Source organism: Bactrocera neohumeralis, chromosome 6, assembly GCF_024586455.1.
Source record: "Bactrocera neohumeralis isolate Rockhampton chromosome 6, APGP_CSIRO_Bneo_wtdbg2-racon-allhic-juicebox.fasta_v2, whole genome shotgun sequence".
Lineage (NCBI taxonomy): Eukaryota > Metazoa > Arthropoda > Insecta > Diptera > Tephritidae > Bactrocera > Bactrocera neohumeralis.
The window spans coordinates 76,842,255-76,869,635 of NC_065923.1; the positions used below are offsets into that span (position 1 = coordinate 76,842,255).

The following is a 27,381-nucleotide window of genomic DNA, read 5'->3' on the forward strand; positions in this document are numbered from 1 at the left end:
CCGCCGTACATGCACAGAGCGCTCTTGTGACGCAATCATGAGGCACTCATTGCATGTTATCGGGCACAAGCGCCTCAGTGCTAATATGACTTTGTCGTTAATGCAAGCCAAAAGCAGCAACAGCCGCCAGTCAGCCAGTAGTCGGACGTGAATACTCGGTCGTGCAGCGTGCGTTTGGGGAATAGCGGAAAAGTGAGCGTAGCAAACGAACGTGTTGTGAGGTGTCAGCGTTAGTTGTTTGTTGGCACAAAAAAACAAAGAAAAACAAAAAAATATAGAAAACAATTCGTGAAAAGCACAAAGGCAACAAATTCAAGTAAATCAAAATATAACATAGAAATACAAACATACAAATATATACATGTATATTACGCTGTGCGACGCATTAACTTAGCTGCCAAGTAAATATTTTATTTTATTGCAGTCAGCTGCAAACAAATAACAACAACAACAAACAGCTAAATTTAAATAAAATCTAATGAAAATGTGTTTTTTCCGCGTATGTGCATTTGTGTGCGTGTATTGGTGCATCGCGTGGGCATTGAGCGAAACAAAACAAAATTGTTGAAAATTCACTAAAACAACAACAATGTATTTAATATTGACCCAATTCAGAAAAATCGAAAAGCGAAAGAAATCATTAGAAAGCAAGCGAAGCTATTAATTGAGTCAATTGCTAACTGTTAAGTATTTCAAGGGTTCAAAATTGTTGTGGAATATAGTTGAAGGAAATATTAACCGGTTTTTTTACACACAAAACTAGTATTGCACGCGCTTTTTTGCATATTTTTTATGAAAAATTTTTTTTTTTTAATATTTTATGTTTGTTTAGTTTAGTTTAGTGGCTTGCTGCTTGCGGTAAACTGTAGTTTGTAGACAGCTAAAATAAAGAATTATTTAAAAATATTATGTTAGGTTAATCTGGTATCCAAGCATAGACCACTTTGGTCTTTTGCGATACCAGATGGAATTCACTTACTAAGTCCAAGTCGTCGTCTAAGTCATCGTTTAGGATACTTGCGCTTGACGCGACTCACTGTCGATACCTCCTACAGTGTATCATACCGAGGAGTAGTCATTGTTTAGGATGCCTGCGCTTGACGTGAATTACCTCTTCCAGTATATCATACTGTGGGGACGCTTACAGCGTAGTCTTGCCAATGCGCGGCAAGCGCGCAAGAGATGTTCCATTGTTTCTTTGGTGCCCTGCACTAGGCATTTCCTGCAGTCCTGCACTAGGTATTTCCGTCAGTTAGTACTTTCATCATGTTCCTACAGTCTCTTCTATCGAGTGCCAATAGGAATTTTTTGTACTTCCGATCTACCGTTTTTCACATGACTTTTGCAGTTCTGCACCGAGGTAGATCGTTTTATCATGTAGTCATTTTCCTTACCATGCTTCTGTCCAGATCGTTGAATAGACAATGCATGGGTGTTCCAATGTTGATCACGGTTTCGACGCTAGCTGTACACCATTCTTGCAAATCTCGTCCACTATTTTATAGCCTTTGATGCCTGTGTAGCCTGGCATCCAGTAGAAGTGAAGTTGCTTACTTCTGTCAACACTTTCCACTGCTGTCCTGCTTTCCAAGACACTTCTGGCCGATATGCGATACGAGGTTACTGCCTTGATTGCTGCTTGGCTGTCTACGTAGATGTTGACTCTGGAATTGCCTGCAGGTGCATTAGAGGCCAGCTCCGGGGCTTTCGCAATAGCAAAGACCTCAGCTTGAAATATACTGCCGTGATACGCCAACTTAAAAGGTTGCCTTAAGCCTAACTCTGGACAGTATATTCCCGCACCACCTCCATCGTCCATTTTCGAGCCATCAATATGTCAACATATTGAAATATTTCAATTTTTCGCATAAATTTTGAGGTTTAGTTCAAAAGTGTTGATACAAAAGTTATTGATTTTTTCATTACCTACAACTTATAGAACAAAAATTCCTATAGAACTCGTAGTTTAATTTTTTAATTTTGTGAAACAAATTTAATTTCTTTTTCATACGAAACTCTATTTTACCGTCTACTACTTAGTAAAGTGAGCTAAATTTGCTAGCGTACCTAATCAATGCAGATAAGTACGGGACACACGCACCATAAAACCATAAAACAAAAGAACACGAAGTACAAGTGTGGAAAATCGCTAGATAAAAGAAAAAAGTAAGGGAGGTCGGGCCGAACCGGCGCATACTACTGTGAGCAAAAAATAGTAAGACTTTTAATTTAAATTTCGCGCGAAACCCCATTTTTCCTAGGTTGGTATGACTTTCAGTGACATCTGTGTCAATTGCCACATCAAAATAATCTAGTTAGAGTTTAGAATACGCTTGTGTTTCTGAGGTAATGTGCATCCAGTAAATTTGGAGATGAGTGAAATTATTCAACAAAAAGGTTCCATTCAATTTTATGTGCGGAATCGGAAAAACCACGTCAAAGGAGGTCAAAAATCAAGGTTATGTTGACGGTTTTCTTCGATTATCGAGATGTGGTGCACTCCGCATTCCTTCCGACCGACCAAACTGTCATCAGGGATTAGTATTTAAGTGTTATGCGTCGTCGACACGAAGCTATTAGTAAAAAGAGGTTTTATGGGCCTACAGCTCTTTTGTACCACGATAATGCACCGTCGCAGCATCGATTCTTCGTGAGTTTTTCGTGTCACAACCACCGTATTCATCTGACTTAGCTCCGTGGAACTTCTGGCTATTCAGCAAATTCAAACGGCCGCTCCGGTGAAACCGTTTTGACTCAATTCAAGACATTAAACGTGAATAGCTATGCGCATTGAGGGCTATTCCGGAAATCTGTGATTCGGAAATTGCTCAGTTATTATGATATCCCAAATCCTATGTCCATTATTACGTGCACAAAGTCATAATACTCTTTTTGGAATGTGTTCCTCCGCGACCAAAAAAAAAAAAAACAAAAACAATGAACGCCAGCTATTTCATTTGCAACACGATTTCTTGGTAGGCAACTACGAAATTTGCTTTTGTTTCCATTTTTTCTCTGTCGTTCGAATTCTAATTGCATTTGTTGTGACAACAAACAGCTGGTTGTCTTACGAGTTTAACAGCTTACCACTCAAGCACACTAGTTAAACGGTATCTGTTGCGCTCTGTTTCATATATTTAATAATAATAGACGCTTATCAGCGCGCTGAAGCAATTCACTCAGATAAAAGCAAAAACAACAAGTACATACATAAGTACTCTAGTTGTATGTATGTATGTATGTATGTAAACTGGTAATTAATTGCATAGAATACGCCAACGCAAGTTTTATTAAAACACAGTCGTTAGTGTTTTTTAAACTCTGGTGAGTGAAGCATTTAATTAACTACTGATTTTTCATAATTTTTTTTCGCTTAGTGTTACAATTCTGTGGTTAATTTTGCAATAAATAAATAAAATTATAAATAAAATAAATACTAGCTATAAAAAATTAAATATTGTGTCACATACAACAACAAAAAAGTAACCGGCAGTTTCACAGGTGTTCGCAGACCTGATAATGCATGTAAATTGCATGCTAATTGTTACAAACATTATTTGGGAAAAAATAAAAAAAAAACTGAAACTTTAACTACGCTTTGGAAAATTATTTTTAGCAATTTACGTGAAGTTTTCTTGTCAAATAAAAAAGTTGTTCATGCAAGGGCTTGAGTTTGAGCGCCCAGTTTGTTTGACAGCTATATGCTATAGTAGTCCGATTTGAACCATTTGTTCACAGTTTATAGCGCTGCTTCGGATAATAATCTGTGCCAAATTTCGTAAAGATATCTCAGCAAATAAAAAAGTTGTTCATACAAGGGCTTGAGTTTGAGCGCTCAGTTTGTTTGACAGCTATATGCTATAGTGATCCGATCTGAACAATTTATTTGTATATTGTAGCGTGGTTTTCGAAAATAAACTCTGCCAAATTTCGTAAAGATATCTCAGCAAATAAAAAAGTTGTTCATACAAGGGCTTGAGTTTGATCACTCAGTTTGTTTGACAGCTATATGCTATAGTAGCACGATTTGAACCATTTGTTCACAGTTTATAGCGCTGCTTCGGATAATAATCTGTGCCAAATTTCGTAAAGATATCTCGGCAAATAAAAAAGTTGTTCATACAAGGGCTTGAGTTTGAGCGCTCAGTTTATATTACAGCTATACCCTATAATGGGCCGATATCGGCGGTTCCGACTAATTATCAGCTTCTTGAGGAGAAAAGGTTATGCGTAAAATTTCAGATCGATATCTCAGATCGCCAGATCTGTCGAAATAACAGTCCTTGGCCGTATAAAATCTGATTCACTTTCGTTAACGTAGAACCGGCTGTCTTGGGAACCAATAAGTACTATATATTCATTAATATAAGTACTTATATTAATTAAATCGTCTGGTGGAATGTTTTTTAAAGAGATCTATTGATAAAGAAGTATATGTTTCTTCGCAGGAGTCTTCTCTTTTTTATTGAAAGGAAATATAATTTTTTTTTATGCCTTCCTCTAATAAATGTGGAACGATCTTCAATCAGTGATATATTTTAAAGCTCACAACTGCCCTTAAAAATATCTAGATGACGTTAGATTTGAGCTCGCTGGCAAAAAATATCTGCAAAGGTATAGTCTAGTACCCTACATAACAGTCTAAGTGTGATCGCCCCTGCAATGCTGAGGAAACAGCTATCAAACCTAAGCATCTAATCATAGACTGGGTTAAAATTAATTATGTATATTCTTGCGATGACAGGCAATACAAGAAGATTACGCAGATATCTTTACTATTTACTTCAGATCGGAAAAGGGGTTTCTGTGTCTGCCTTCGGTCAGTTTAAATTTGTATATATTTGGGCTCTCCAAGCAAGTCATCTGTAAAGCTTTTATTGAATTCTCTTACTATCCATCAGTGACCAGTCGATTTATCTAGCTTTCTAGACACATTTTACAAGTCAAATCGCTCTGATATATAATAATATGTGAAAAAAGTAAAATACATATATGTACATATGTATATGATAGACCAAAGTGACTTGCACTTAATTAACCCATTCAGTTAAGGAATGCAAGACGAACTCATTCGAGTATAAAATCTCGCGAACAAAGAGCAAAAAATCGCTTATCATAATGAAAATTGTCTTTGTTTATCTGCGAGCTTTGGCATTACTTGGCATATTATTAAAATGATGAGTGCGCGTTGAATGCAATTATTAACTTTTATGTATGTTTGTATGTGTGTGTGGTTATTGCATGCGTGCAATCGCTGCTTCCTTAATTTATCTTTAAATATATAAAAGTTGCGTTTAAATATAAATATATCTTCATAAAACTATATTTGTATAACCAACAGTAGTGGCTATTAACCTGAATACTTATTCGCACTTAAGTGCATACACTCACGGTCAATGTAATGTTACCACCTACATTTTTTCAGAATATTCCCGCAATGCTCGATGATTACAGGAAACAAGGTAACATTGCTGGCTTTAAAAGGCTCTTAATAAAATCAATATATTAAGCAGGCTTTAAGGAACGATTCGGTAAAAGTTTTACCAATTTTAAAACAAAATAACGATAACACAAACATACTGACACTTAAAACGCAATAACTTCACTTCCAATCGATGAAATGTCATGAAATTCTCACTGGAAAATCGATAAAGATAGCAGATTCTAACGCACCAGTCGACATATAGATGGCGCCAACAGAAGGCACTAGATTCAAAAAGTCCTGTTTACTTGGGAACCCACCTTGTATATAACTTTCTGCGTACCGTGTTTGCACTTACATCCACCGAATATCAATTACTCAACTCTTAGCTTGGCTCCACAGAAGTTTTAACCGGCTTCGCAAGCTTTGATTTCTTAAATTTCGGTTCATTTTAGTTGATGTGTTTTTCTTTCCGAATCCACTTCCAGCAGCTTTGTTCAAAAAATGTACTTGGTATACAGCAATATCAAATTTTCCGCGTGGTAACATTTTATTGGACACTAGCGTATAGTATGTGAATGCACTTGGACTGCTGGATACACGCCAGTCACGCAGGTTAATCTCATTGCCAACAAAGTGAGGATTGCACTTATTTTATTACTATTACTCTTTTTTATATGCATAAGTTTGTATGTAAATAAAAATGTGATGTGAGACATTGCATTTATAACTGCTGTCATTAGTGATGTACCTTGCACGCATGAGTCAGGTGCAAAGGTGCTACTCAAAACATTTGTTTCTTGGATGAAAACTCGCACAATGTTTTCTTCTATAAAATGTTAAGCATTATTATTAATTAGCAAATATTAATATTTTAATTTATATTATTTATTTACCTAACGCCTTATTTAGGCTACTAAAGCTGTTTCAAAGTTTCGTTTAAACGCAAGACTTATCGATCGATGGTTGATGAGCGGTAAAATAGGTTAGGTTAGACTAAAGTGGCTCAATTTCACGTCATACATAGAGCTATAGTTCCTTTGTAATGTCAGATGGAGTTTAACTATTAATACAAGCGGAAGTTTATGTCATACAGGTACCTAAAGCATTCTAGCTGGCCCACCCTCCGTCTGTTACCCTTTTCGGGAATTTCATTGTGTACCGTCGTTAGCAACATGCGTATTTCTTGAACTGGTTCGGTCAAGCGGGTGATACGATTGGCAATCTTATCATCATCATCGGCTATTTCGCTTTCCGAAACGCCTTTGTGGTCTGGAACCCAGCATATATCCGTTCGCTTTCTGGCAGTCACTATATCTGCAGCCTCCTTGCTTCTATAGTCATTCTCTGACGCAATGCGATATGAGATTATTGCTTTTATTGCCGTTTCGATATCTGCAAAAATGTATGTATATTGTTATTATTTATGTCGTTTCCTGCGGTATTAGTTATCACACCAGCTTTCCTGACTGCAAATACTTCTGCCTGGAGTTTACTGCAGTACTCCGGTAGCTGGAAGGGTCGCCTGAGATCTAGCTCAACGCAAAAGATCCCGTCGCCCCCTCCATAAGCTGTTTTTGATCCGTTCGTGTAGATATTGCTGCTGGTGATTCGCATGCTTTTGCACCATCCACCTTCTTTTAGTGAAACCTTCTCTCCCAGATAAGGTGTATTTTATCTACCGACCCCCTGCCTATCGAGTTATGTTCGAAAATTCTTGTGGAAAATTCGCTTAACGCCACCAATCTTGCAGCTGATTTCGCTGCCGAGCTTTCTACTGTAATGTCAATTGGCGGCAGGTTGAGTAACCTTTGTGGTGGAGGCCGTTGGAGTGATTCCTAGTGTTTCGGATATGCAGAGTGCAGTATAAGATTTTATCAGCAGCGGTCAACCACACTAAAGCACCGTAAAGTAAGATTTATTTGACTACTACTGTGTAACATCAATGTATAAGGACAAGTGATAGGGTCCTAGCATCTTCTTACATGCGCAGAGAGCAGCACTGGTTTTTTTCATCTTCCCTTCCACACTGAGTTTCCACGTCAGTTTGCTGTCCAAAATTACTCACAGGTACATACATATATACACATCTGCTTTACTGTCCAGCTTTTGCCAGACTAACTTTAAAGCATCTCGGTTGCCATACCTCAGGTCTTTTTGATCCATACCAGTTCTTGGCAAAACAACGGACAGGCGTCTCTCGCTTATTCGTGACCTAACGAGAAATCAGCCTGTTTGCCTAACCCAACATAACTTAATACTTTCTCCTTTATACTTTTTATCGGCAGCACTTTGTTCTAAAATTGCCTAAGTCATGCCATTATAAACATTTATAAACGTAGAGATTTCAGGTAAATAAGATTGTGATTACTTATCTTGATGAAATTGCAACAATTTGCTGTAATCTTTCACCCATCATTGAGATAAGAGGCATACTCTTAGCAATTATAGAATTTTTCACGTGTAAATAGTAACTGATTTCATTTTGTCAAGTACTATATTGCTGACTAATTTGCTGAACGTCAACTACTACTTATATACATATGCATATGGGATAATAGCTATAATTCGTTATCTGCATGTTCCATGCGTGTTAGGTAATAGGCTTAATCTTAAGGAGTTTCAAATTATTTTATTTACGATATTTCGACGTAGTACTCATAAATATTGAGTTGAGTAGAAGGTTGCCGTTTGCTGCTGCAAAGCCTATTCGAACACTTTAGTATGACAACTGCGCTCGAGCAGCTATAATTCGTGTTGGGATAACTACTAAGCCTAAGGGTAAGCGCATAGTGAAATGGTAATCAACACAACCGGGAGTTCTTCGACAACATATTTTGAGTTATAAAGTACATCGCTTATACTTTCTTTTATGTTTGCTAATATTTGCATTTATTAAGTCATTGACCATCAATACTTAAAATGCTAATTATATTGGCTTAGATCGCATGGTTTTAAAAATTATAGTGTAAAGGTCGCATGGAAAATGTTTTTCTTAACAGACCGGAAGAGCTTCGAAGGCACATAGAACCTTTTTAAAAGTAAGAGGCCAATTATCTCCGCCTTGCGACATAGTTGGCGCACCTAGAATGAAATCCGTATGATTTTTAGTTGGTCTTCACTTTCAAAAGACGCGTGTATAAATTTGACAGCTGTCAGATAATTAATTTGTGAATTATATAATTTTGAGTGAAGTGTTACAAGTATTGTGGGAAAAATGGATATAAAGGAATGTCGCATGTTGATAAAATATTGCTTTTTGAAGGGAAATAACTACAGTTAAAGTGAAAACTTGGCTTGATGAGGAGTTTGCGGCCACTGTCCCAGGAAAATCAACCATCACGGATTGGTCAAGAGAATGCACAGTACCACAAGTCAATAAAAACGATAGCAAAACTCCATGAACTGGGCTTCGAATTGCTTCCACATCCAACGTATTCTCCAGATCTGGACCCCAGCGACTATTTCCTGTTCTCAGTTTTCAAAAGACTGCGCACTGGGAAGAAATTTTCGTGGAATGAAGAGGTGACCGCCGAAACTGAGGTCTATTTGGAAGGGCAAATCGTATTACAAAAATGCTTTCGAAAACTTGTGGGTCGCTATAATCAGTATATCACTCATGAAGGGAACTATGTTGAATGAAAAAACGAATGCCAAAAAATATTTTTTACTATGGTACGCCGGGGACTTTTTAGTTGACCTATTAGCGGTTAATAGTCGTGTTAAGTTATTTTATCAAGTTTAATACTTGAAGAAGCTTTTAAGTATTAAGTATATAAGTACATGTGCGCTTTTAGCAAATTTAAGCTCCTCCAAGCCTCTGTACAATCATTACTATTGGAATTTAGTCCATGACCGCCATCAACAGCCATTTTTAATGAAATTTAGTTTGATTCGCTTAAGCTTAAGCGGAGCTTTTCTGGCATAGCTGAGCACACCACCAGTTTTGCAAAGCTTTTTGAGTTATGACATTTCATTGCACTGTTTAGACAGATGCTCTGCAGCTGACTGCATATCCTGTTGTTTGTTTACGAAATTGCATTCGTAGAAACGGTATAGTTTGTTATTGAAACGAGCAAAGCTTGGAAGTAGCACTCACAATTAATATTGAGAGTTTTACTATCGACGTAAGCATAATAAAGTGTTCATGAGAATTAATTATTTTATTTCTCTCATTTTCTCATTTTCCTACAGTTTCCGACTCAGCATGTAAATCAGCATATATAACCCGGAATTGGTTTCTACAAAGCATCATTTGCTTCTAACTAAATTTTCATCAATGTTCAGAGAGTTCAAATGTCGTCCGCAAAGCTGCAAAACACAAACTGTTGACTACGCAAGATCCTTAACTAAAAGTACAAATACCAACAATGGGTAATTCTTGTAAAAAATCACAAAATCCAAAAATACCCGACGATGTCAATGATGGCCTTGAGACATTGGAGGAATATCGGAGCCGTTGGCGTTCGGTGCGCGTTATTTATTTTACAATGTTCCTGATGTCACTTGGCTTCAGTATTATACTAACTGGCATATGGCCGTACTTAAATAAGGTATACATATGAAATGGTTCCTAAGAAAGTACACATACTTTTTCACATATTACTTCATAGCTAGATCCAAAGGCGGGCAAAGAGTTCATGGGTCTCATTGTTGCCGCAAATCCGTTGGGTCAGATGATCTTCAGTCCGCTCTTCGGTTGGTGGAGCAATAGGATTGGTAGCATACGTTTACCCTTACTATGTTCGTTGGCGTTGTTCACATTCGCCAGTGGGCTATATTCATCACTGGAAATGCGTCCCGATCATGTCAAGTACTGGATGTTGATCTCACGTTTCTTAATTGGCGTCAGTTCGGCAAATATTGCTGTGTGCCGTTCGTACTTATCGGCAGCGACACGTTTGAGTGAACGCACGAAAGCCGTTTCGATGGTGTCACTTGCACAGGTGTTGGGCTTCATTGTGGGACCCGGTCTACAGACGGCTGTAACACCATTGGGTAATGATGGCTATAGTTTTCTTTGGGGCTCCATTGTTTTCAATATGTACACGGCTTGTGGCTGGATAAATGTACTTATGAGCATTGGCAACTTCGTCATGTTTCTGCCGGGACTATTCGAGGTAGTATAATTATTAGCTGGAAAATAGTGCTTTTTTCATAAGTCGTTCTGATTCACAGGAGCATAAGATAGCTGCACGCGAAATAATGATAAAACAGGGTAAAAGTTCGGAGCGTGAAACGTGGAAGGCCATCAAACCGGACTATGTGTCAGCCTGGACCTTAATTATGGCATTCTTCGTGTTGGTCTTCAACTTTGTGCTGCTTGAAACGTAAGTACTCCGTACTTATAAGTCATATTCGTAGCTTATCAAGTGGAGAGTTTTGTTTGTTGAATAACGATGGTGGAAGAAGCTTAAAGAACAAGACTTTAAGTAATTAGATCGATAATTTCGTCTATCTTCGAACCGGCATTAGCACCAACAACACGTCAGCCTCGAAATCCAATGCAGAATAACTCTGGCCAACAGGTGGTACTACGGACTGAGTAGGCAATTGAGAAGTAAAGTCCGCTCTCAATGAATAAAGACCAAACTACACAAGTCACACAGCATCTTCGTGCTGCGTGCCTGCTATATGGTGCAGAGGCAGGGACGATGACAACATCTGATGAGTCGCCGTTACGACTTTTCGTGAGAAAGTTTCTGCGGAAGATTTATGGTCCTTTGCGCATTGGAAATGGCGAATATGGCAATAAAGAAGAAGAAGCTACATCGATGACCTTATTATAATAGCTTTAGCTTTTTTCTTTTTCAACTAAAATATCCTCAAGAGACTCTGCTGATTCATTGAGGGTACTTGTAATGAACAAGCATGTTCTTGAGGGTTCTTACTTTCTAAAGAAAAAATTCCTTATTCTAGCCTTTGAAAGTTTGACCTCTTCATCACTGTTGAACAAAAATGCTCTCCACCGAATATCCAATTCAATCTTTAATCCCTTAAATTAAAAATCCTCTTCTCTTTCAGACTCGGCACTTCTCTCACCATGGACCAGTTTGCATGGAGCAACCATGAAGCGCTCTACTACATGGGCATTCTGATGTCAGTGGGTGCTATTGTGGCACTCGCCACATTCGTTGCCATCAATCCGCTTTGTAAAGTTTTTCCCGAACACTATGTGCTCATATGGGGTGGCTTTTCGTTAATGGTACTCGGTCGTGTGCTGTATATACCTTGGGGCGATGGACCACCTGTTATTGCTGAAGTTTACAATGAAACATTACCGCTGACGGGCAATGCTACAATAGATCTCGATCCGAATGATATCGTATTTCTCGGCTGTCCCAAAACGCAGCCCTGGTGTGAGCTAACGCCAGCGCTGACTTTGACACAATTCATCATCGGCTACGCATTCACCTCGATTGGTTATCCGATCGGTGTCACATTGATACAGACGATCTTCTCAAAGGTTTTGGGACCACGACCGCAAGGTGTTTGGATGGGACTGATGACTGGTGCGGGTTGCTTGTCACGCGTATTGGGACCGGTTTTTGTAGGTGTGATCTATACACGCTATGGCACATACTGGACGTTCGGCATAACGTCGGTGATGATGTTCGTAGCCATGATTTGGTTGCTGTTATCTAAGTGCGTACTGTATTTACGAAAACTAAATGTTCTATATTCACTAATATGTACATATGTATATATATATATTCTAGAAATCGTTTGATACCACCGAGTTTCGACAATCCTATGGGTGCCGAAATGCAAACATTGAGTACAAATAAAGTGCCACTAGAATCAGCGGAAGTAGAGTACAAAATAGTGCCACAAATTGATGACGAAGCGCCGGCGCTGATAGAGAATGAAGATGAACTGGATACCGCTCTAAATACAGCGTTGTTTTCGGACAAAAATAACATAACTATAGTTGTAGCGGAAAACAGTTATAAGTAGGTGTACTATATGTGCCTCGGAAGTTCGGCTTGCATTACAAAACTTGTTGTTGAGCATAAACTCTGGTTTGAAAAAAGTAAAAATTACAAAATTATAAACAAATTATGAAATATCACTTCAAACCTTCTCAAAAAAGTTTTTTTGTGAATATAGTGTTATATATTCCTCTATGTAAATTATGTTTACGATAGTTTTAATATTAATTATGTCGAAATTATAGGTTTTTACAGTTGCCAAGTGTATTTGCTATTGTTTACTTTAGGATAAGCAATAATTTTATATATTTACATATATATGTTTACAAATATATACTAAATTTGAATATTTTTATAAACGCAAATTTAGCTAAATAAGCAACAATAGTATTTTTAGCATATTTTTGAAATATATTTTTCAAGGTCAATATTAAAAATTAAATAATTGAGAATTTTAAATTGTTGAATATCAATATCGTAGCTCGAATTTCGCTACAATTTTTAACTCCGAACCATAAAATGGTTTTAAGTAGATTAGGCTAGGTTGAGTTCAAGGGTCGATCCTACCAGGGATTTCTTGGACAGCTAAGAACGACGATCTGTTGTATCTATAAAACTTCTATCGACGAAAAACGGGTTCCACGGAGCCGAAATTTCAGTTTTGGAAACAAGAAAAAGTCACACAGAGCCAAATCTGGTGAATACGGTGATTGATCGATGGTATTCATTGCGTTTTTTGGCTTTAAATTCGGTCACAATCGTGGCTCAATGAATTCTTCATCCATATATGTACATACTTATATTCAAAAAGAATATTTTTACAATTAAGAGAAGAAGAGAAATTCATCTTTACTCTTCACTTAAGTATCAGCTATTGTTATGGTGTTGATCTCTGATCTGATCTATTGTGGATGTGTTGATCTCACATAACTCTCTGTTTACAAACAAAACGCCTGAAACTCAACTTTCCTCTTGAGTGCATTCTATTCTCATATGAGTAGCAACTTGTTTCACCGATGAGCTCTTTTAGTGATTTCACTACAAAATGAAAACAACTTAAAAGCTAGGCTACTATTAGCGAAATAAATAGTAACTAGATTTCTGCAAACTAAGTGTTATTAATAGCGGGTGATCCAAGTAGAGATACTTTTTTCAATAGCCTTTTCTTGACAGATCTCGCGTTAGTCGTGTCAAGCTGCCATGCTATTTTTATCCAGTATTGTTTGGCTTTTCGGCGTGGAAAGACTTACGCCTGAAAAACATTAAATCGTTCAACTTTATTTCGTGCGTTTCGCGATATTTCGAGCTGCATTATGTTTTCACTCTACACACCATCACATATGCAGGTGTACGAGATCACTGCAAAACCGTTTCTGGGCGAATAAATTCCAAAAAATATATATGTATACATACATATGTACATATATATTCTTATATACTTATACATATTATCGCCATAGAGTACCAACGAACTAGGAGACCTGGGTTAATCACTAATTTTTCTAAAAATACTGGATTACTGAAACCAAAAAGAAAGTAAAAAAGGAAAACTCCGAAAACAACATTGACGATCACATTTAGTACCGACAAATTGCAACAATTGACCTCCGAGTTCCGCATATAAAGACATGACTACAAGTGGCGAAAAATTTACCTATTCAGACCACGACAGACAGGAGACTACGAACAAGTCTTTTAATTTTTAAGATACCGATTTGCTTTTTTGTATTTCATACTACAAAAAATCACTCGGTGCTATGATTAAAAATTTAAGTAGATACCATTTTTTCGGTAGACATTTTTTCCGCCTATTTTGAGTAAGTGAAATTTCTCTGTTAAATTCTGTGTTTTTTCCTCGCCGCAAACTTAGTTTCTTAAATTTGTTGTGAAATCGTTTAATCTGGTCACTCTCTTACTGAAAAGAGTTATAAAGAGAACCTTTTGTCGGCGCGACTCTTTCGATTTCTGATTGCTTGTACGAGTACATATGACTTAAGTACTCGTATAATGTATAATGATTTGCAAATTTCTAAACTCTTGTAACATATTGCTCATAATATCATAGTTTTGTTCACCTAGCAGTTGTATGTATCACCTAAAACTAAGCGAGATAGATATAGGGTTATATATAAATAAATGATCAGAATGACGAGGCGAGTTTAATTCTGAGTGACTGTCTGCCTGTCCGTCCGTCCCTTTGTCTGTAAAAATTGAGACATCTTGATGTAACTTTGTACAAGTGTTTTTTTGCAAAAAAAAAAGTGAGGATGAGTTCGTAAATAGGCATAATCGGACCACTTACACGTTCACAAAACGTCATATAATCTCGCTCACTTCCCATATAACCATAAAACTTTAACTAAATGTGCCAGAGACCAGAGACAAATTGTACACTCGAGATGAAAAAAAAGGGCTTTACAGGAGTCGGTGAACACCCGGGATCGATATTTACAATCATTTGTGAAATTGTCGATCGATTTGAATTGGGTTAGGACACACATGAGTTCCAACTTCAAGAGTTTTCGAACATCAAAAAGGACTTATGGATATAAAAAAGACAATAGCTATTCAAATATCAAACTTGTTTCGAAGTTCGGCCGTAGGATATACGAGTAACCTGCAACAGTTGTTTCTCTTTGTAGTCGAGCCGCCAATAAACAATGGTTACTTGCATGCAATAAAGTAATAAATATTGACCTATAAAATCAAGCGAATATGCTATTTAAGATCATACTTTTACAAATTCCTATAGTTCTTAAGAGAGATTGTGCTTTGCTCTTCACTTAAGTATCAGCTATTGTTATTGGTGTCCACTGTACATGATGTGAGAGATTATCGCATAACTCTCTGCTTATGAATTTTATAAACAAAACGTTTAAGCTTCAACGCACTTAAGTGAGCCATTTGTATGTACTATAACTTCTCTCTTAAAGTGATTTCACAATAACATTTAATTGAACTTCTGAATAGCTACGCTATCGTTACTTGTATAAATAGTAAATCGATTTTCGAAAGTTGTTCAGTCTTTCACTAGTCTTCATTTGTGCAAACAGTTGATATTCTTTTCCCAAGTGTAAACAATATAATGGAACGTTGGCAAAATCGTGTTGCAGTCGTTACCGGCGCCAGCTCCGGCATAGGGGCTGCCACCGTTAAGGATCTGTTGAAAGCTAATTTGATTGTCGTGGGTCTGGCGCGGCGCTTGGAGCGTATGGAAGCACTGAAGGCACAATTACCCGCTGAACAACAAAAACGCTTTCACGCCGTCGCTTGTGATGTTTCCTCACAGGAATCCGTTGACACGGCATTCGATTGGATCATCAAGGAATTGGGAGGTGTCGATATCCTTATCAATAATGCGGGTATTTACGCCGCTGGCCAGGTTAGCACTCAGGATCCGGTGGAATTGCAAAAAGTTTTACAAACCAACGTAATGGGCGTGGTATATTGCACACAGCGTGCCTTTAAATCGATGAAAGAACGTAATTTTGATGGTCATGTGGTTGTTGTTAATAGTGTGGTGGGTCACAGAATACCTATGACGTTCGGTAACAATGAGCCACCAGCGGTTTCTATTTATCCGTCTTCTAAGTATGCACTGACCGCCTTATCGGAGGTATTGCGTCAGGAATTTAAAGGACTGGGCACCAAAATTAAGATTACTGTAAGTATATTTTGAGTAACAGTTATGTATATGTAAATATAACATGCAGGGATATAAATATGTAATGTATATATATAGATACATATATAGGCTTCTATAAATGTATGCGCAAACTATGCGTATGAGGTTTCGATTGTCAAGTATTGATAAGAAGATCAGATGTTGTCGTCGCCCATGCCTCTGCGCCATAGACCGGGATGGGAATAATGAGTGACTTAAAGAGTTTGGTCTTTGTTCGTCGAAAGAGGACTTTATTTGCCTACTCAGTCCGAAGTAGCACCTGTTGGCAGGAGTTATTATACGTTTTATTTCGAGACTGGCATTGTTGTTGGTGATAACACTGGTTCCAAGATAGATGAAATTATCTACGACTTCGAAGTTATGACTGTCAACAGTGACGTGGGAGCCAAGTCGCGAGTGCGACGACTGTTTGTTTGCAGACAGTAAATATTTCGTCTTGCCCTGGAGAAAGGAAAACTAATGGCGCGGGAGTTGCGACCATTGATATCAATATCATCGGCATAGGCCAGCAGCTGTACACTCTGATACCTTCTCTATTTAGTATTTTCTCCAAGAGTAGATTGAAGAAGTCGTACGATAGGTAGTCGTTTTGGCAGAAGCCTCGTTTGTTATCGAACGGCTCGGATAGAGCCTTCCCGATCAGGGCGAAACTTTTGGAATTGCTCAACGTCAGTTTACACTGACGTATTAATTTTGCGGGGATACCAAATTCAGAGATAGCGGCATAAAGGCAGCTCCTTTTCGTGTTGTCAAAAGCGGGTTTAAAATCGACGAAAACGTGGTGCGCGTCGATCCTTTTTTAGCCGAAACTGATGCATGCTTCTTATCAGTTCTTCGCCGTATTTGAACAGCTCGTCCGGCAATCCATCGGCCCCCCCGCTTTGTTGTTCTTCAGAGGAGTAATTGCTATTCGAACTTCTTCATGGTTCGGCAATGGAACGTCTCCTCCATCGTCATCGATAGATAATTATTTTGTAGAATTTTTTAAGTTTATTTTTGTTTGGAGGCTTTCGGGTATAAAAGTTATAACTAGTCTCTTCTTTGAATTAAATGAAATGTAAATATACACTTTCTTCCATACGAAAATATGAGAAATGTCATTAGTCATACGTTCTTATACATCTAAACTCGGACTCATTCCGAATTACCTCCTTTTTTAGGCTATATCCTACTTATATGCTTTAATCACTATTATTTTTTTGTCTTGCAGAGTGTTAGCCCCGGCGTAACCGATACGGAAATTGTGCCAGATGCACTTAAGGGCGCTCCAAGCCTGAAATCGGAGGATGTTTCGAGCTGCATTCTGTTTACACTCTCCACACCACCACTTATGCAGGTGCACGAGATCACTGTGAAACCGCTTTTAGGCGAATAAATTTAAAAAAAAAAATATGTATATAAGTTAAGTACTTATGTAGTCAATTGTGAAATATTTAATTACTTGCAATAAAATTAATTTTAATTGATTACGACATTTTCTCTGAACATCCCTACCGTTTTACATTGATGCATACTCGTCATACGTCAATGCTAAGAGTTCTGGATAGCTTCTCTGCACTTTCTGCATGTATCATCCATCGGCCCATTCGACTCGTATGTGCTGTCAGTAGGTTGTGACCCGTCATGAGGCCAACAACCATCCGGCAGTCCTTTAGAGACCGTGTGAGGAAAAAACCTGCGAGTTTTCCTATCGGACGCTTGCACATGATATTAGCGATGGTGCATGTATTTAAGACATTCCATTTCCTGATCCGTCTGTCAGCACTTTCGGAATTTTCATTATATATCGTTTTTAGCGACTACCGTTTCCTGTTCTTATTAGGTAGTTAGACGAATGTTAATTTGGCAATCTCTTCGACATTATTTTATGGCCATTTTCTGACGTAACAGGATGTGAGATTATGGCAAAAACTTCTGCTTTGAAGATAATGAAGTATTCCAGAAGAATGAAGGGTCGCCTAAGATCCCGCTCTGAGCAACAGATTCCGGCTCCCACTCCATTAGCCATTTTTGAACTGTCTGTGTAAATGTTGTAAGTTCCGCTGGTGAGTCACATCCTCCTGCACCATCCACCCTGTTTTGAAATGATCTAGCATCTTCTCTCCCGAATAAAGCGCGAGGTTATATGCTTGTCCAGCCCATTGGTGTTTGGTGCTTAGAGATACTTCTTACCGCTAGCGCTATAAATAGCAATCAGATTTCTCTAAACACATCAGTTTTTCACTAGCCTTCAGTAGATCAAACAGTTGGTGTGATTTTTCTAAACGAAGTGTAATATAATGGAACGTTGGCAAAATCGTGTTGCAGTCGTTACCGGCGCCAGCTCCGGCATAGGGGCTGCCACCGTTAAGGATCTTTTGAAAGCTAATTTGATTGTTGTCGGTCTGGCGCGGCGTTTGGAGCGCATGAAAGAACTGAAGGCACAATTACCCGCTGAACAACAAAAACGCTTTCACGCCGTCGCTTGTGATGTTTCATCACAGGAATCCGTTGACACGGCATTCGAAAGGATTATCAAGGAATTGGGAGGTGTCGATATCCTTATCAATAATGCGGGTATTTTTGCCGGTGGCCAGATTAGCACTCAGGATCCGGTGGAATTGCAAAATGTTTTACAAACCAACGTAATGGGCGTGGTATATTGCACACAGCGTGCCTTCAAATCGATGAAAGAACGTAATTTTGATGGTCATGTGGTTGTTGTTAATAGTGTGGTGGGTCACAGAATACCTATGACGTTCGGTAACAATGAGCCACCGATTTTTTCTATTTATCCGCCATCTAAGTACGCTATAACTGCCCTCACCGAGGTATTGCGTCAGGAATTTAAAGGACTAAACACCAAAATTAAGATTACTGTAAGTATATTTTGTGTAACAGGTATATATGCGTACATATGACATGTAAAGATATAGATATGTAATATGTATATAGATATATTGATACATAGATAGGCTTATATGTACATATTCATGCGCAAACTATGCGTGTGAGCTTTCGATTGTCCAGTGTTGATAAGAAAGGGATAAATGCCAGGTCAGGACATCCATGACTATAAATGTAAAAGGTTATATACAGTTAGAAGGCCGAAAAAAGCGAATTTACCGGAATTTTTTCTGAGAAAACTTTTAAATTTTTTGACAAAAATTTGTACACATATCTTTTAACTGTAATTTAAGACTCAATATTAGTAAAAATATGTATTTGGAAAGGAACTACAGTTGATCTCCGAGAGCTCTTCGCAAAAAAGGCGTTTTACGGTGAGCACTCTATCTCTCAACTGGATCCTTTGAAATTAAAAAACCAAACAGATTTCGTTAAAGTAATGCTAAATCTGATAATTAATCGAAGGAATAAGCGAAATAAAATTTGGGCACAAATTGGCGATTTCTCAAAAAAAATTTTTGACCAAATTTCGGCCGTAAATTGTTTAAAACGAAAAATATTGATCGGTGAGAAAAAATCTTCGATTAATTACTAAAAAATATATTTAAGAAGCTCGCTTTAAAATTTGAGACTAATCGGTTTAACCGTTTCCGAGTAACGTTGGTCACCGTCTTTGGAAACATCATTTTGAGAAAAACGAGTTTAAAGTTTGGAATGCACTTTACAAACACTCTGAAGTGAATATTTTTAAATACACATACATATATACATATCATCACCTAAAATGCAAAACAACCTATCATAAAAAAACAAATATCGCTGTCAGATAAAATAGCCAATATATAATCAGTTTATAACCAAAACTCAAATTTTGTTTCAATACAATATGAGTGTATCATAACCAATATATAATCAGTTTATAACCAAAACTCAAATTTTGTTGCAATATGAGTGGTTTCTTTTATATAGTTTTTCCTTCGCCTGTGAAGGTGTAAAAAGTGATGTTACGTTATTTTGCATTTTAGTTGACGATATGTATGTACATTAAGAAAATAAAATAAAAAAATCTATTTTGAAAATTCTAAATGTATATAAAACCTTTTAAAAGGGTATACGCGAATTGCTAGAATAGATATTTTTAGAATGTAATTGAATGGTAATTAGTTCCATATGAATATGTTAAGGGTATAGTTGGAGATAAATTATTTATATCCTTGTTTTCAAGGTTTCCTTTAAATGTTAGTATAAAAAAAAAAATAACTCATTTGCAGAATTTTTTAAGTTTATTTTTGTTTGGAAGCTTTCGGGTATAAAAGTTATACTTAGTCTCTTCTTAGAATATGATCAAATAAAGAGGAACAATTCGTTTCATATGAAAAGATGAGAAATGTCATTCGTCATACGTTCCTTTACATCTAAACTCGGACTCATTCCGAATTATCGCATTTTTTCGGGCTATATCCTACTTATCTTCCCATGTATTTATAAGCCTTAATATATATATTATCTTTTGTGTTGTAGAGCGTTAGTCCAGGTTTAACCGATACGGAAATTGTGGTAGATGAATTTAAGGGCGCTGAGTTTCCAAGCCTGAAATCGGAGGATGTTTCGAGCTGCATTCTGTTTACACTCTCCACACCACCACATATGCAGGTGCACGAGATCACTGTGAAACCGCTTTTGGGCGAATAAATTCAAAACATTTTCTCTTCTGAACATCCCTATAACGGATAGTTTAACGCACGTGCATGAGCATGTATTTTATATAGTTTCACCTCTTGCCGATAAGGTTAAAATAAATATAATTAACTATTATTTACAGTTACTTGTACTTGTTACATGATTAAATCAACTGATAAAGTGCACTTTTATATCGCCAGTAACTTTCCAATTGTGCATCATAAAGGGTACTAATTAGATTAATGAAGTAGATTTATATTAAGGGCACCAGTAGTTGGGTTCTAAATATAAAAAGCACAAAAGTCATAATTTGTATATTAAAAAGTTCATTATATAATTTTATTGGCATTTAAATCTAACCTATGACTGCTTTAAACTCTGTAACTTGACAATTATTTGGGTTTTGAACATTTGTTCGTCAAAAATATAATATAAGATTTGGTAAAACTGCCTCCAAATTTAAAACTTTTAACTGAAAGGTTGTAAAAGTCGTCAATATCTCCAAAACAGATTTCATATTTGGAGAGAAGACATTACAATTTTGTTTAGGCGATTTTTTTCACTGAACAATTTATAATCGTTATCATCGTATTGTCAGAGCAACAATTGAGTGTCTAATGGAAAAATTTGAATCCACAGGCACAGCACAAAATCTTTTTGTGCCAGTGAGACAAAGAAGTGCCCGTAGTGTTGAGAATATTGCTGCCGCTAGCGCGTCAATTGAAAAATACCCAAATCAGTCTCTAACACGTCGTTCTCAAGCGTTCGGTATCTCTGTGACGTCGTTGTGGCGAATTTTGCGAGAACATCAAGACGCAAGAACTGAACCCCTTTCACCACCAGAATCGTCGTATGTTCGTGAATTGGGTTGAGCAACAACTTGACAATGATCCGGATTTTCATTGAAATATCATCTTCAGCGATGAGGCTTATTTCTGACTGAATGGCTTCGTCAATAAGCAAAATATGCGTTATTGGTCAGGCGGCAATCCACACATACTCCATGAGTCATCATTGCATCACGAAAAAACTACGGTTTGTTTACATTTTTTTCTCTTTGTAGTGTCTCAATAAGCTGTTATAATGTAATATATTTCCAATGCTGACAAGTAGATGGCGCAAAAGTAGAGTCGCACCGAGAGATTTAGAGTGGATCAGTCTCAAATCACTTCGAGGAAGTGGTATAAATTTATAAGATTAGTGGGATAAACTACTCAACAGCCGAATCGTGTAATTAAGGCCATAAACTTAGACTTATCTTTATTGCTATATTTTAGTTCGAGTCCGCTAAATTATACAATATTAAAAATTTCTTCAAATGAGATATGTGTGATATGAGATATCAACTCCACCATAGAATTTAATTGAAATCGGTCGAGTGGGTTTCGAGATATGTGATTTCATTTCATTTCAATAGTGGGGGGTGCCACGCCTATTGTGAAATTTTGAACTCGATTCCTACAAAGTCCTCATACAATCGCGGGGGTAAAATTAAATGTGTCTGATCCGATTATGCCACTCGTCCTTACTTTTTTGTCATGGAACACGTCAACAAATTGTCATCAAGATTTCTCAATTTTTACTCAAATTATCGCTTTTATGGACGGGTAGATGGACAGATGGTCAGACGGAGGGACGGACATACAGTCATTCAAAATTCAACTCGTTTAGTCACTCTGATCGTTCATATATGTCTTTAACTCCATATCTATCTCGATACAAATAAAAATAGTGACGCAAACAACCGTTAGGTTGACAAAACTATTATACCCTGTGCAAGATGTTGCGTGAGTATAAAAATAACTCAGCGCTATGATATAACAAGATAAGGAAATTCTTTTTTGGTAGACAATTTGCATTGATTTTTTTAATTTTTATTGATTTTGAGAGAGTAAGAGAAGTTCTATTTTTAAATTTGTTCTGCAATCGCTTAATCTAGTCATTCGTTTATAAAGTATAATAATTGATATTTATTACTTCCCCGGAACACTAATAACTGCATGCGAAATAATGGTAAAACATGGCAAAAGTTGCTGTCAACACAACATTGATTTTTGACCAGTTTTGACATTTTTTTCTTTGCCACGATATTCAGCCGATTCATCGTCTATTTCTGGGTCGTAAGCATAGATCCAAAACTCATGACATCCTGGTAGCCGGAAAGCATTGTTTCACAGACATTAACCCGAAACCGTTTCTCGAAAAAAATGAGAGATTTCGGAACCAATCGTGCGTTCTCTTTTCTTAAGCCCAAATGATCTTTCAAAATGATTTTCACTGACCCTTCCGATATTTCAACTATGCCAGTAAGATCTCTGACTGTTAATCGTCGATTCTCAAACACCAACTCCTTTATTTTATTGACGTGTTGATCATTAGTTGATGTTGATGGCCGTTTTGGAAGCGTTCTCAACCCTCCTTGAATAATTTGTACCAATCAAAAAGACAACAAACAATTATGACCGAAGGCCTTTTCCCACATCTTGAACGTTGCGGCACCCGTTATGTTGTCTTCTTAAGGCGTACTACTGGTGGTTGCTTTACATCAACTTGTCTATCGGTGAATTAAAGCATAAAAACACGAATGAGGTTTTCTTCTCAGCAAGTTTCGTTTTTCGGATGAGGTATTTCTTTCTTAACGAGACCGCCTTTGCGATAATAAAACAAATATGATTGAGGGCTTATACCTTTCGACTTCCAGTGGAACTAGTTGAAATTGGAATAAATCGTCTAAGCAGCTTTGAACTGATTGCAAGACGTTTTGAGCATACATGAGTCCCAACTTCAAAAGCTTTCGGAGAACATAGAGATCTTAACTAAACAAATATTAGGCCCGTTTCGGAGATCGGTCATGAAATCTAACACGTAACAATAAAATATTAAATATTGAACTATAAAAGCAAGCGGAGAGTCCATTGAAGAGCATATTACGCTAATATCTATATCCCTGCTTGTTCGGCCGTAAGAGAAATTACTCTTAAAATTACTTTTACTTTTTACTAAGTATCAGCATACATACATACATATATTATTCAGAGATCGCTGAGTCACTACAAAACGCTAACATTTAATTGGACTACTTAATAGCTACGCTACTGTTAGCTGTATAAATAGTAAATCGATTTTCGGCAGTTTTTCAGTCTTTCACTAGTCTTCATTAGTGCAAACAGTTGGTGTTCTTTTCCCAAACTAAGTGTTATTAATATAATGGAACGTTGGCAAAATCGTGTTGCAGTCGTTACCGGCGCCAGCTCCGGCATAGGTTCTGCCACCGTTAAGGATCTGTTGAAAGCTAATTTGATTGTCGTGGGTCTGGCGCGGCGCTTGGAGCGTATGGAAGCACTGAAGGCACAATTACCCGCTGAACAACAAAAACGCTTTCACGCCGTCGCTTGTGATGTTTCATCACAGGAATCCGTAGATACAGCATTCGATTGGATCATCAAGGAGTTGGGAGGCGTCGATATCCTTATCAATAATGCGGGTATTTTCGCCGGTGGCCAGATTAGCACTCAGGATCCGGTGGAATTGCAAAATGTTTTACAAACCAACGTAATGGGCGTGGTATATTGCACACAGCGTGCCTTTAAATCGATGAAAGAACGTAATTTTGATGGTCATGTGGTTGTTGTTAATAGTGTGTTGGGTCACAGTATACCTATGACGCTCGGTAACAATCAGCCACCAGCGCTTTCCATTTATCCGTCTTCTAAGTATGCAGTGACCGCCTTATCGGAGGTATTGCGTCAGGAATTTAAAGGACTGGGCACCAAAATTAAGATAACTGTAAGTATATTTTTTATATACATTGACATATCTATAATACGTAAATAGGGCACGTTGCGTAAATTATGCGTGACAAGTTTTGGTTTTCAATTTGTCGATTAGATAAACATATGTAAATGCCAGTCATGACTTTTTAGTACATACAATATACATATGTATGTTCATAAATCAGCAAACATACGAACCGGTTCACATATACAGTAAACTTGTGCGAGTAATATTCAAAGCGATTAGATTTAAATTTGTACGAATTTTTACAGTTAGTATTTTTTTTAAGCTTTTGACTATAAAAAGGTACAATTAGTCGCTTCTGAGATCAGGAGTGCGATCAATGGACGGAATTTGTCTCTGAGGAGGTTAATTTTGCCCTTAAACCTTAGTAAGTTATAATCTCCCCTTAGCAGCTTTTGTGCTTAAGCTTTGCTTACTGCCAGTAATTTTCTCTGTCGACCCTTTCCTCCGAGCGTAGCAGCTCTTTTACGGTGAGGAACCTTACCGCAATACAGGGTTTTGGTTCTATTATTCTAGAAGCCGAAGCTTCGCTCGGTTTCTTCGTCAGCCAGCTCTTTACTGGCTACTCCTTTATGCCTCAGCACCTAGATCAGGTGTACATGTTTGCAGATTGATAGGCTATTCAACCTTCCTAGGCATTGCTTACGGTCTTTAAGCCCCGAAGAGTTCTTTACTTTCTAAAAGGAATGATGGTTGTTTTTAACGGATTAATGTCACAAGTTCTTTTGCGTCTAAATGCGTACTCAACCCAGACTTTTTGCATTTTTTCTGGTTATAGATACACCTATTCATATCTACTTGCATTAATCTATATAATTTTTTTCTTGCAGAGTGTTAGTCCCGGTTTAACTGATACTGAAATTGTGCCAGAACATTATAAAAACTCCGGCATACCAATTCTGAAAGCGGAAGATATTTCGAGCTGCATTTTGTTTACACTCTCCACACCACCACATATGCAGGTGCACGAGATCACTGTGACAGCATAAATACAAAAAAAATTTTTGTATCGGTTTATATGTATTTCGTAAAGATGCTCTACTAAATGCTTACGATGTATCAGTATTATATTATATTAAACATATGTATAATAGTACCGTAATTGTAAACTATTTAGTTGCTTGCAATAAAATTATTTTAATTTGATTTCAAAATATCTCTGAACTCTGAAATACATATATACATATGTATGTATGTATATAAAAAGGAACAGCATGACGCCCTGAGTCATGTATGTTGAGCGCACTGCGATTATGATCATTTAAATCGAAATGATTTTGTAACCTTTCTTTTTCTATTTTCCATACATGCACCATGCACTCTTAACAGTAAGTGCATGATGCACTCGTTGCTTTATAGCTTTGCGATGTTTTACATTACATTGCCTTTCAAGCATCAAAACAGAGTCTGTATGTAACATACTGTTTGCTTTGTTGAGAGCAACGAGCGTTCTATGTATGTATGTTTGCTTGTGGTTTTTGCCTTCGTTGCTATTCAAGTAAAACAGCTTACATTGCTGTAAATGATATCAAACACTGTTAATGCAATACGTCACTTGTTGCTCCGATGATATCAAGTGTACTTACAGATGTATCAACATGCATTAATATACATATGCTATTATAAATATTTTATTATAAAATGTTTATTATAAAATGTTTATTACAAAATTTTTATTACAAAATTTTTATTACAAAATTTTTATTATAAACATTTTATTATTAAATTTTTGTTATAAAAATGTTCTTATAACAATTTTATTAAAAAAAATTTTGATACACGGTACGCTACACAAAAATATTTGCTCACTATAATTTCTTGTATTAGAAAAATTAGTGCGTTTCCGACCAAAACCTTCCTTTTCGTTTTAGTTGTTGAAAGCGTAAGAGCAGTATTCTCTTGATATGCTCTTTCTGCACGCAAATTTTGTTTGCCAAATTAATTGGGAAATTATTTAATCTGGTCACACTGTAATTGATGAGCAGAGCAATAAAGAGTAGCTTTCGCTCTACAACTTTTAATCTATGAGTTCATGTCTATATTGTCTCTATTTAAATTTTTCCTTATAATAATAAATGTATGCATGTATACATGTATGTATAAGGAGACTACCGGTTAAAAAGTAATTTCATCACATATTATTATGTGAACGCCGTTCTTTGCTGGAACTATGAATATAAACAAGTGTTAATACATACAAACCTACATACAAGTAGTACAAAATAAAAATATATTTTTGCTGAGAAAAGTGTGTATTAAGTTTGTCGCGAAGTTTGTGACACCCAGAGGGAAACGTCACAAACGAAGCTATGAAATATATAATATATACATACATACATAAGTATATACTATTAGGGATTTCATATAGTCAAATAAACTTATGAGTTATAACGAACCAAAAGCAAAAACATAAAAAACAACAATTTTTTTAAACAAGTGTAAAAATGTATGATTTTATGATTTTACGATGCGTTATGGCATGTTGTGAGTCCCATATATACATATAAATGACCAGCTGCGTAGATATAGCCATGTCCGTATGTCGCTATCTACGTATGCACGAGCTAGTCTCTCAGTTTTTGAGATATCGTACTGAAATTTTGTATATGTCCTGTTTTTTTCAAGAAGCTGCTTATTTGTTGTAATCGGCGATATCGGACCACTACAACATATAGCTGCCATATAAACTGAATGATCGAAATCAAGGCCTTGTATGGAAAATTATTTTATTTGAAGAGATAGCTTGACGAAATTTTATGCATATAATTATCTATGGCAATAGTACAATCTCCAAAGAAATCGTGCTGATCGGGTCACTATAGCGTATAGTTGCCATATAAACTGAATGATCGAAATCAAGGCTTTGTATGGAAAACTTTTTTATTTGTCAAAATATCTTCACGAAATTTGGCATGTATAATTATCAAAGGCAATCGTTCTGATCGGGTCACTATATTGAATTGGACTTCGGCATAAAA

General features: G+C 36.9%; 4 protein-coding genes and 1 long non-coding RNA gene across 8 annotated transcripts; 4 read left to right on the top strand and 1 right to left on the bottom strand.

Annotated features, from left to right (window-relative positions):
* Nucleotides 1–133: 133 nt before the first annotated feature.
* LOC126763255 (major facilitator superfamily domain-containing protein 8) lies at nucleotides 134–12,813 on the top strand. 4 transcript variants are annotated; one of them, XM_050480561.1, is made up of 6 exons: nucleotides 134–316; nucleotides 9,617–9,975; nucleotides 10,036–10,542; nucleotides 10,601–10,752; nucleotides 11,447–12,067; nucleotides 12,142–12,813. In XM_050480561.1, exons 2-6 carry the CDS (start codon nucleotides 9,793–9,795, stop codon nucleotides 12,377–12,379), a joined length of 1,701 nt encoding a protein of 566 aa, XP_050336518.1. In that variant the 5' UTR covers nucleotides 134–316; nucleotides 9,617–9,792; the 3' UTR covers nucleotides 12,380–12,813. The 4 variants fall into 4 exon arrangements, with proteins under 4 accessions (XP_050336518.1, XP_050336519.1, XP_050336520.1 ...); XM_050480562.1 differs by lacking the exon at nucleotides 134–316 and adding an exon at nucleotides 8,078–8,203; XM_050480563.1 differs by lacking the exon at nucleotides 134–316 and adding an exon at nucleotides 9,412–9,549.
* Nucleotides 5,868–7,717, bottom strand: LOC126763261 (uncharacterized). The gene is made up of 4 exons (XR_007667599.1): nucleotides 7,408–7,717; nucleotides 6,880–7,318; nucleotides 6,319–6,817; nucleotides 5,868–6,251 (listed from the first exon to the last, which is right to left on the bottom strand). It is a non-coding gene; the product is annotated as an uncharacterized LOC126763261 (long non-coding RNA).
* A 2,542-nt stretch (nucleotides 12,814–15,355) lies between the features above and the next one.
* On the top strand, nucleotides 15,356–17,505 carry LOC126763259 (farnesol dehydrogenase-like). Its single transcript, XM_050480568.1, has 2 exons — nucleotides 15,356–16,018; nucleotides 17,250–17,505. Exons 1-2 carry the CDS (start codon nucleotides 15,440–15,442, stop codon nucleotides 17,412–17,414), a joined length of 744 nt encoding a protein of 247 aa, XP_050336525.1. The 5' UTR covers nucleotides 15,356–15,439; the 3' UTR covers nucleotides 17,415–17,505.
* A 733-nt stretch (nucleotides 17,506–18,238) lies between these two features.
* On the top strand, nucleotides 18,239–20,750 carry LOC126763258 (farnesol dehydrogenase-like). The gene is made up of 2 exons (XM_050480566.1): nucleotides 18,239–18,897; nucleotides 20,447–20,750. Exons 1-2 carry the CDS (start codon nucleotides 18,319–18,321, stop codon nucleotides 20,615–20,617), a joined length of 750 nt encoding a protein of 249 aa, XP_050336523.1. The 5' UTR covers nucleotides 18,239–18,318; the 3' UTR covers nucleotides 20,618–20,750.
* A 2,971-nt stretch (nucleotides 20,751–23,721) lies between these two features.
* On the top strand, nucleotides 23,722–25,549 carry LOC126763260 (farnesol dehydrogenase-like). Its single transcript, XM_050480569.1, has 2 exons — nucleotides 23,722–24,391; nucleotides 25,234–25,549. Exons 1-2 carry the CDS (start codon nucleotides 23,813–23,815, stop codon nucleotides 25,390–25,392), a joined length of 738 nt encoding a protein of 245 aa, XP_050336526.1. The 5' UTR covers nucleotides 23,722–23,812; the 3' UTR covers nucleotides 25,393–25,549.
* Nucleotides 25,550–27,381: the final 1,832 nt, after the last annotated feature.

Bases quoted from the DNA above. Each gene is read 5' to 3' on its own strand.
- LOC126763259 (XM_050480568.1), top strand. From the start codon at position 15,440: ATGGAACGTTGGCAAAATCGTGTTGCAGTCGTTACCGGCGCCAGCTCC. The intron at 16,019-17,249 runs GTAAGTATATTT...TTTGTCTTGCAG, and splicing joins GCACCAAAATTAAGATTACT to AGTGTTAGCCCCGGCGTAAC.
- LOC126763260 (XM_050480569.1), top strand. From the start codon at position 23,813: ATGGAACGTTGGCAAAATCGTGTTGCAGTCGTTACCGGCGCCAGCTCC. The intron at 24,392-25,233 runs GTAAGTATATTT...TTTTTCTTGCAG, and splicing joins GCACCAAAATTAAGATAACT to AGTGTTAGTCCCGGTTTAAC.
- LOC126763258 (XM_050480566.1), top strand. From the start codon at position 18,319: ATGGAACGTTGGCAAAATCGTGTTGCAGTCGTTACCGGCGCCAGCTCC. The intron at 18,898-20,446 runs GTAAGTATATTT...TTTGTGTTGTAG, and splicing joins ACACCAAAATTAAGATTACT to AGCGTTAGTCCAGGTTTAAC.
- LOC126763255 (XM_050480561.1), top strand. From the start codon at position 9,793: ATGGGTAATTCTTGTAAAAAATCACAAAATCCAAAAATACCCGACGAT. The intron at 9,976-10,035 runs GTATACATATGA...ATTACTTCATAG, and splicing joins TATGGCCGTACTTAAATAAG to CTAGATCCAAAGGCGGGCAA. The intron at 10,543-10,600 runs GTAGTATAATTA...TCTGATTCACAG, and splicing joins TTCTGCCGGGACTATTCGAG to GAGCATAAGATAGCTGCACG.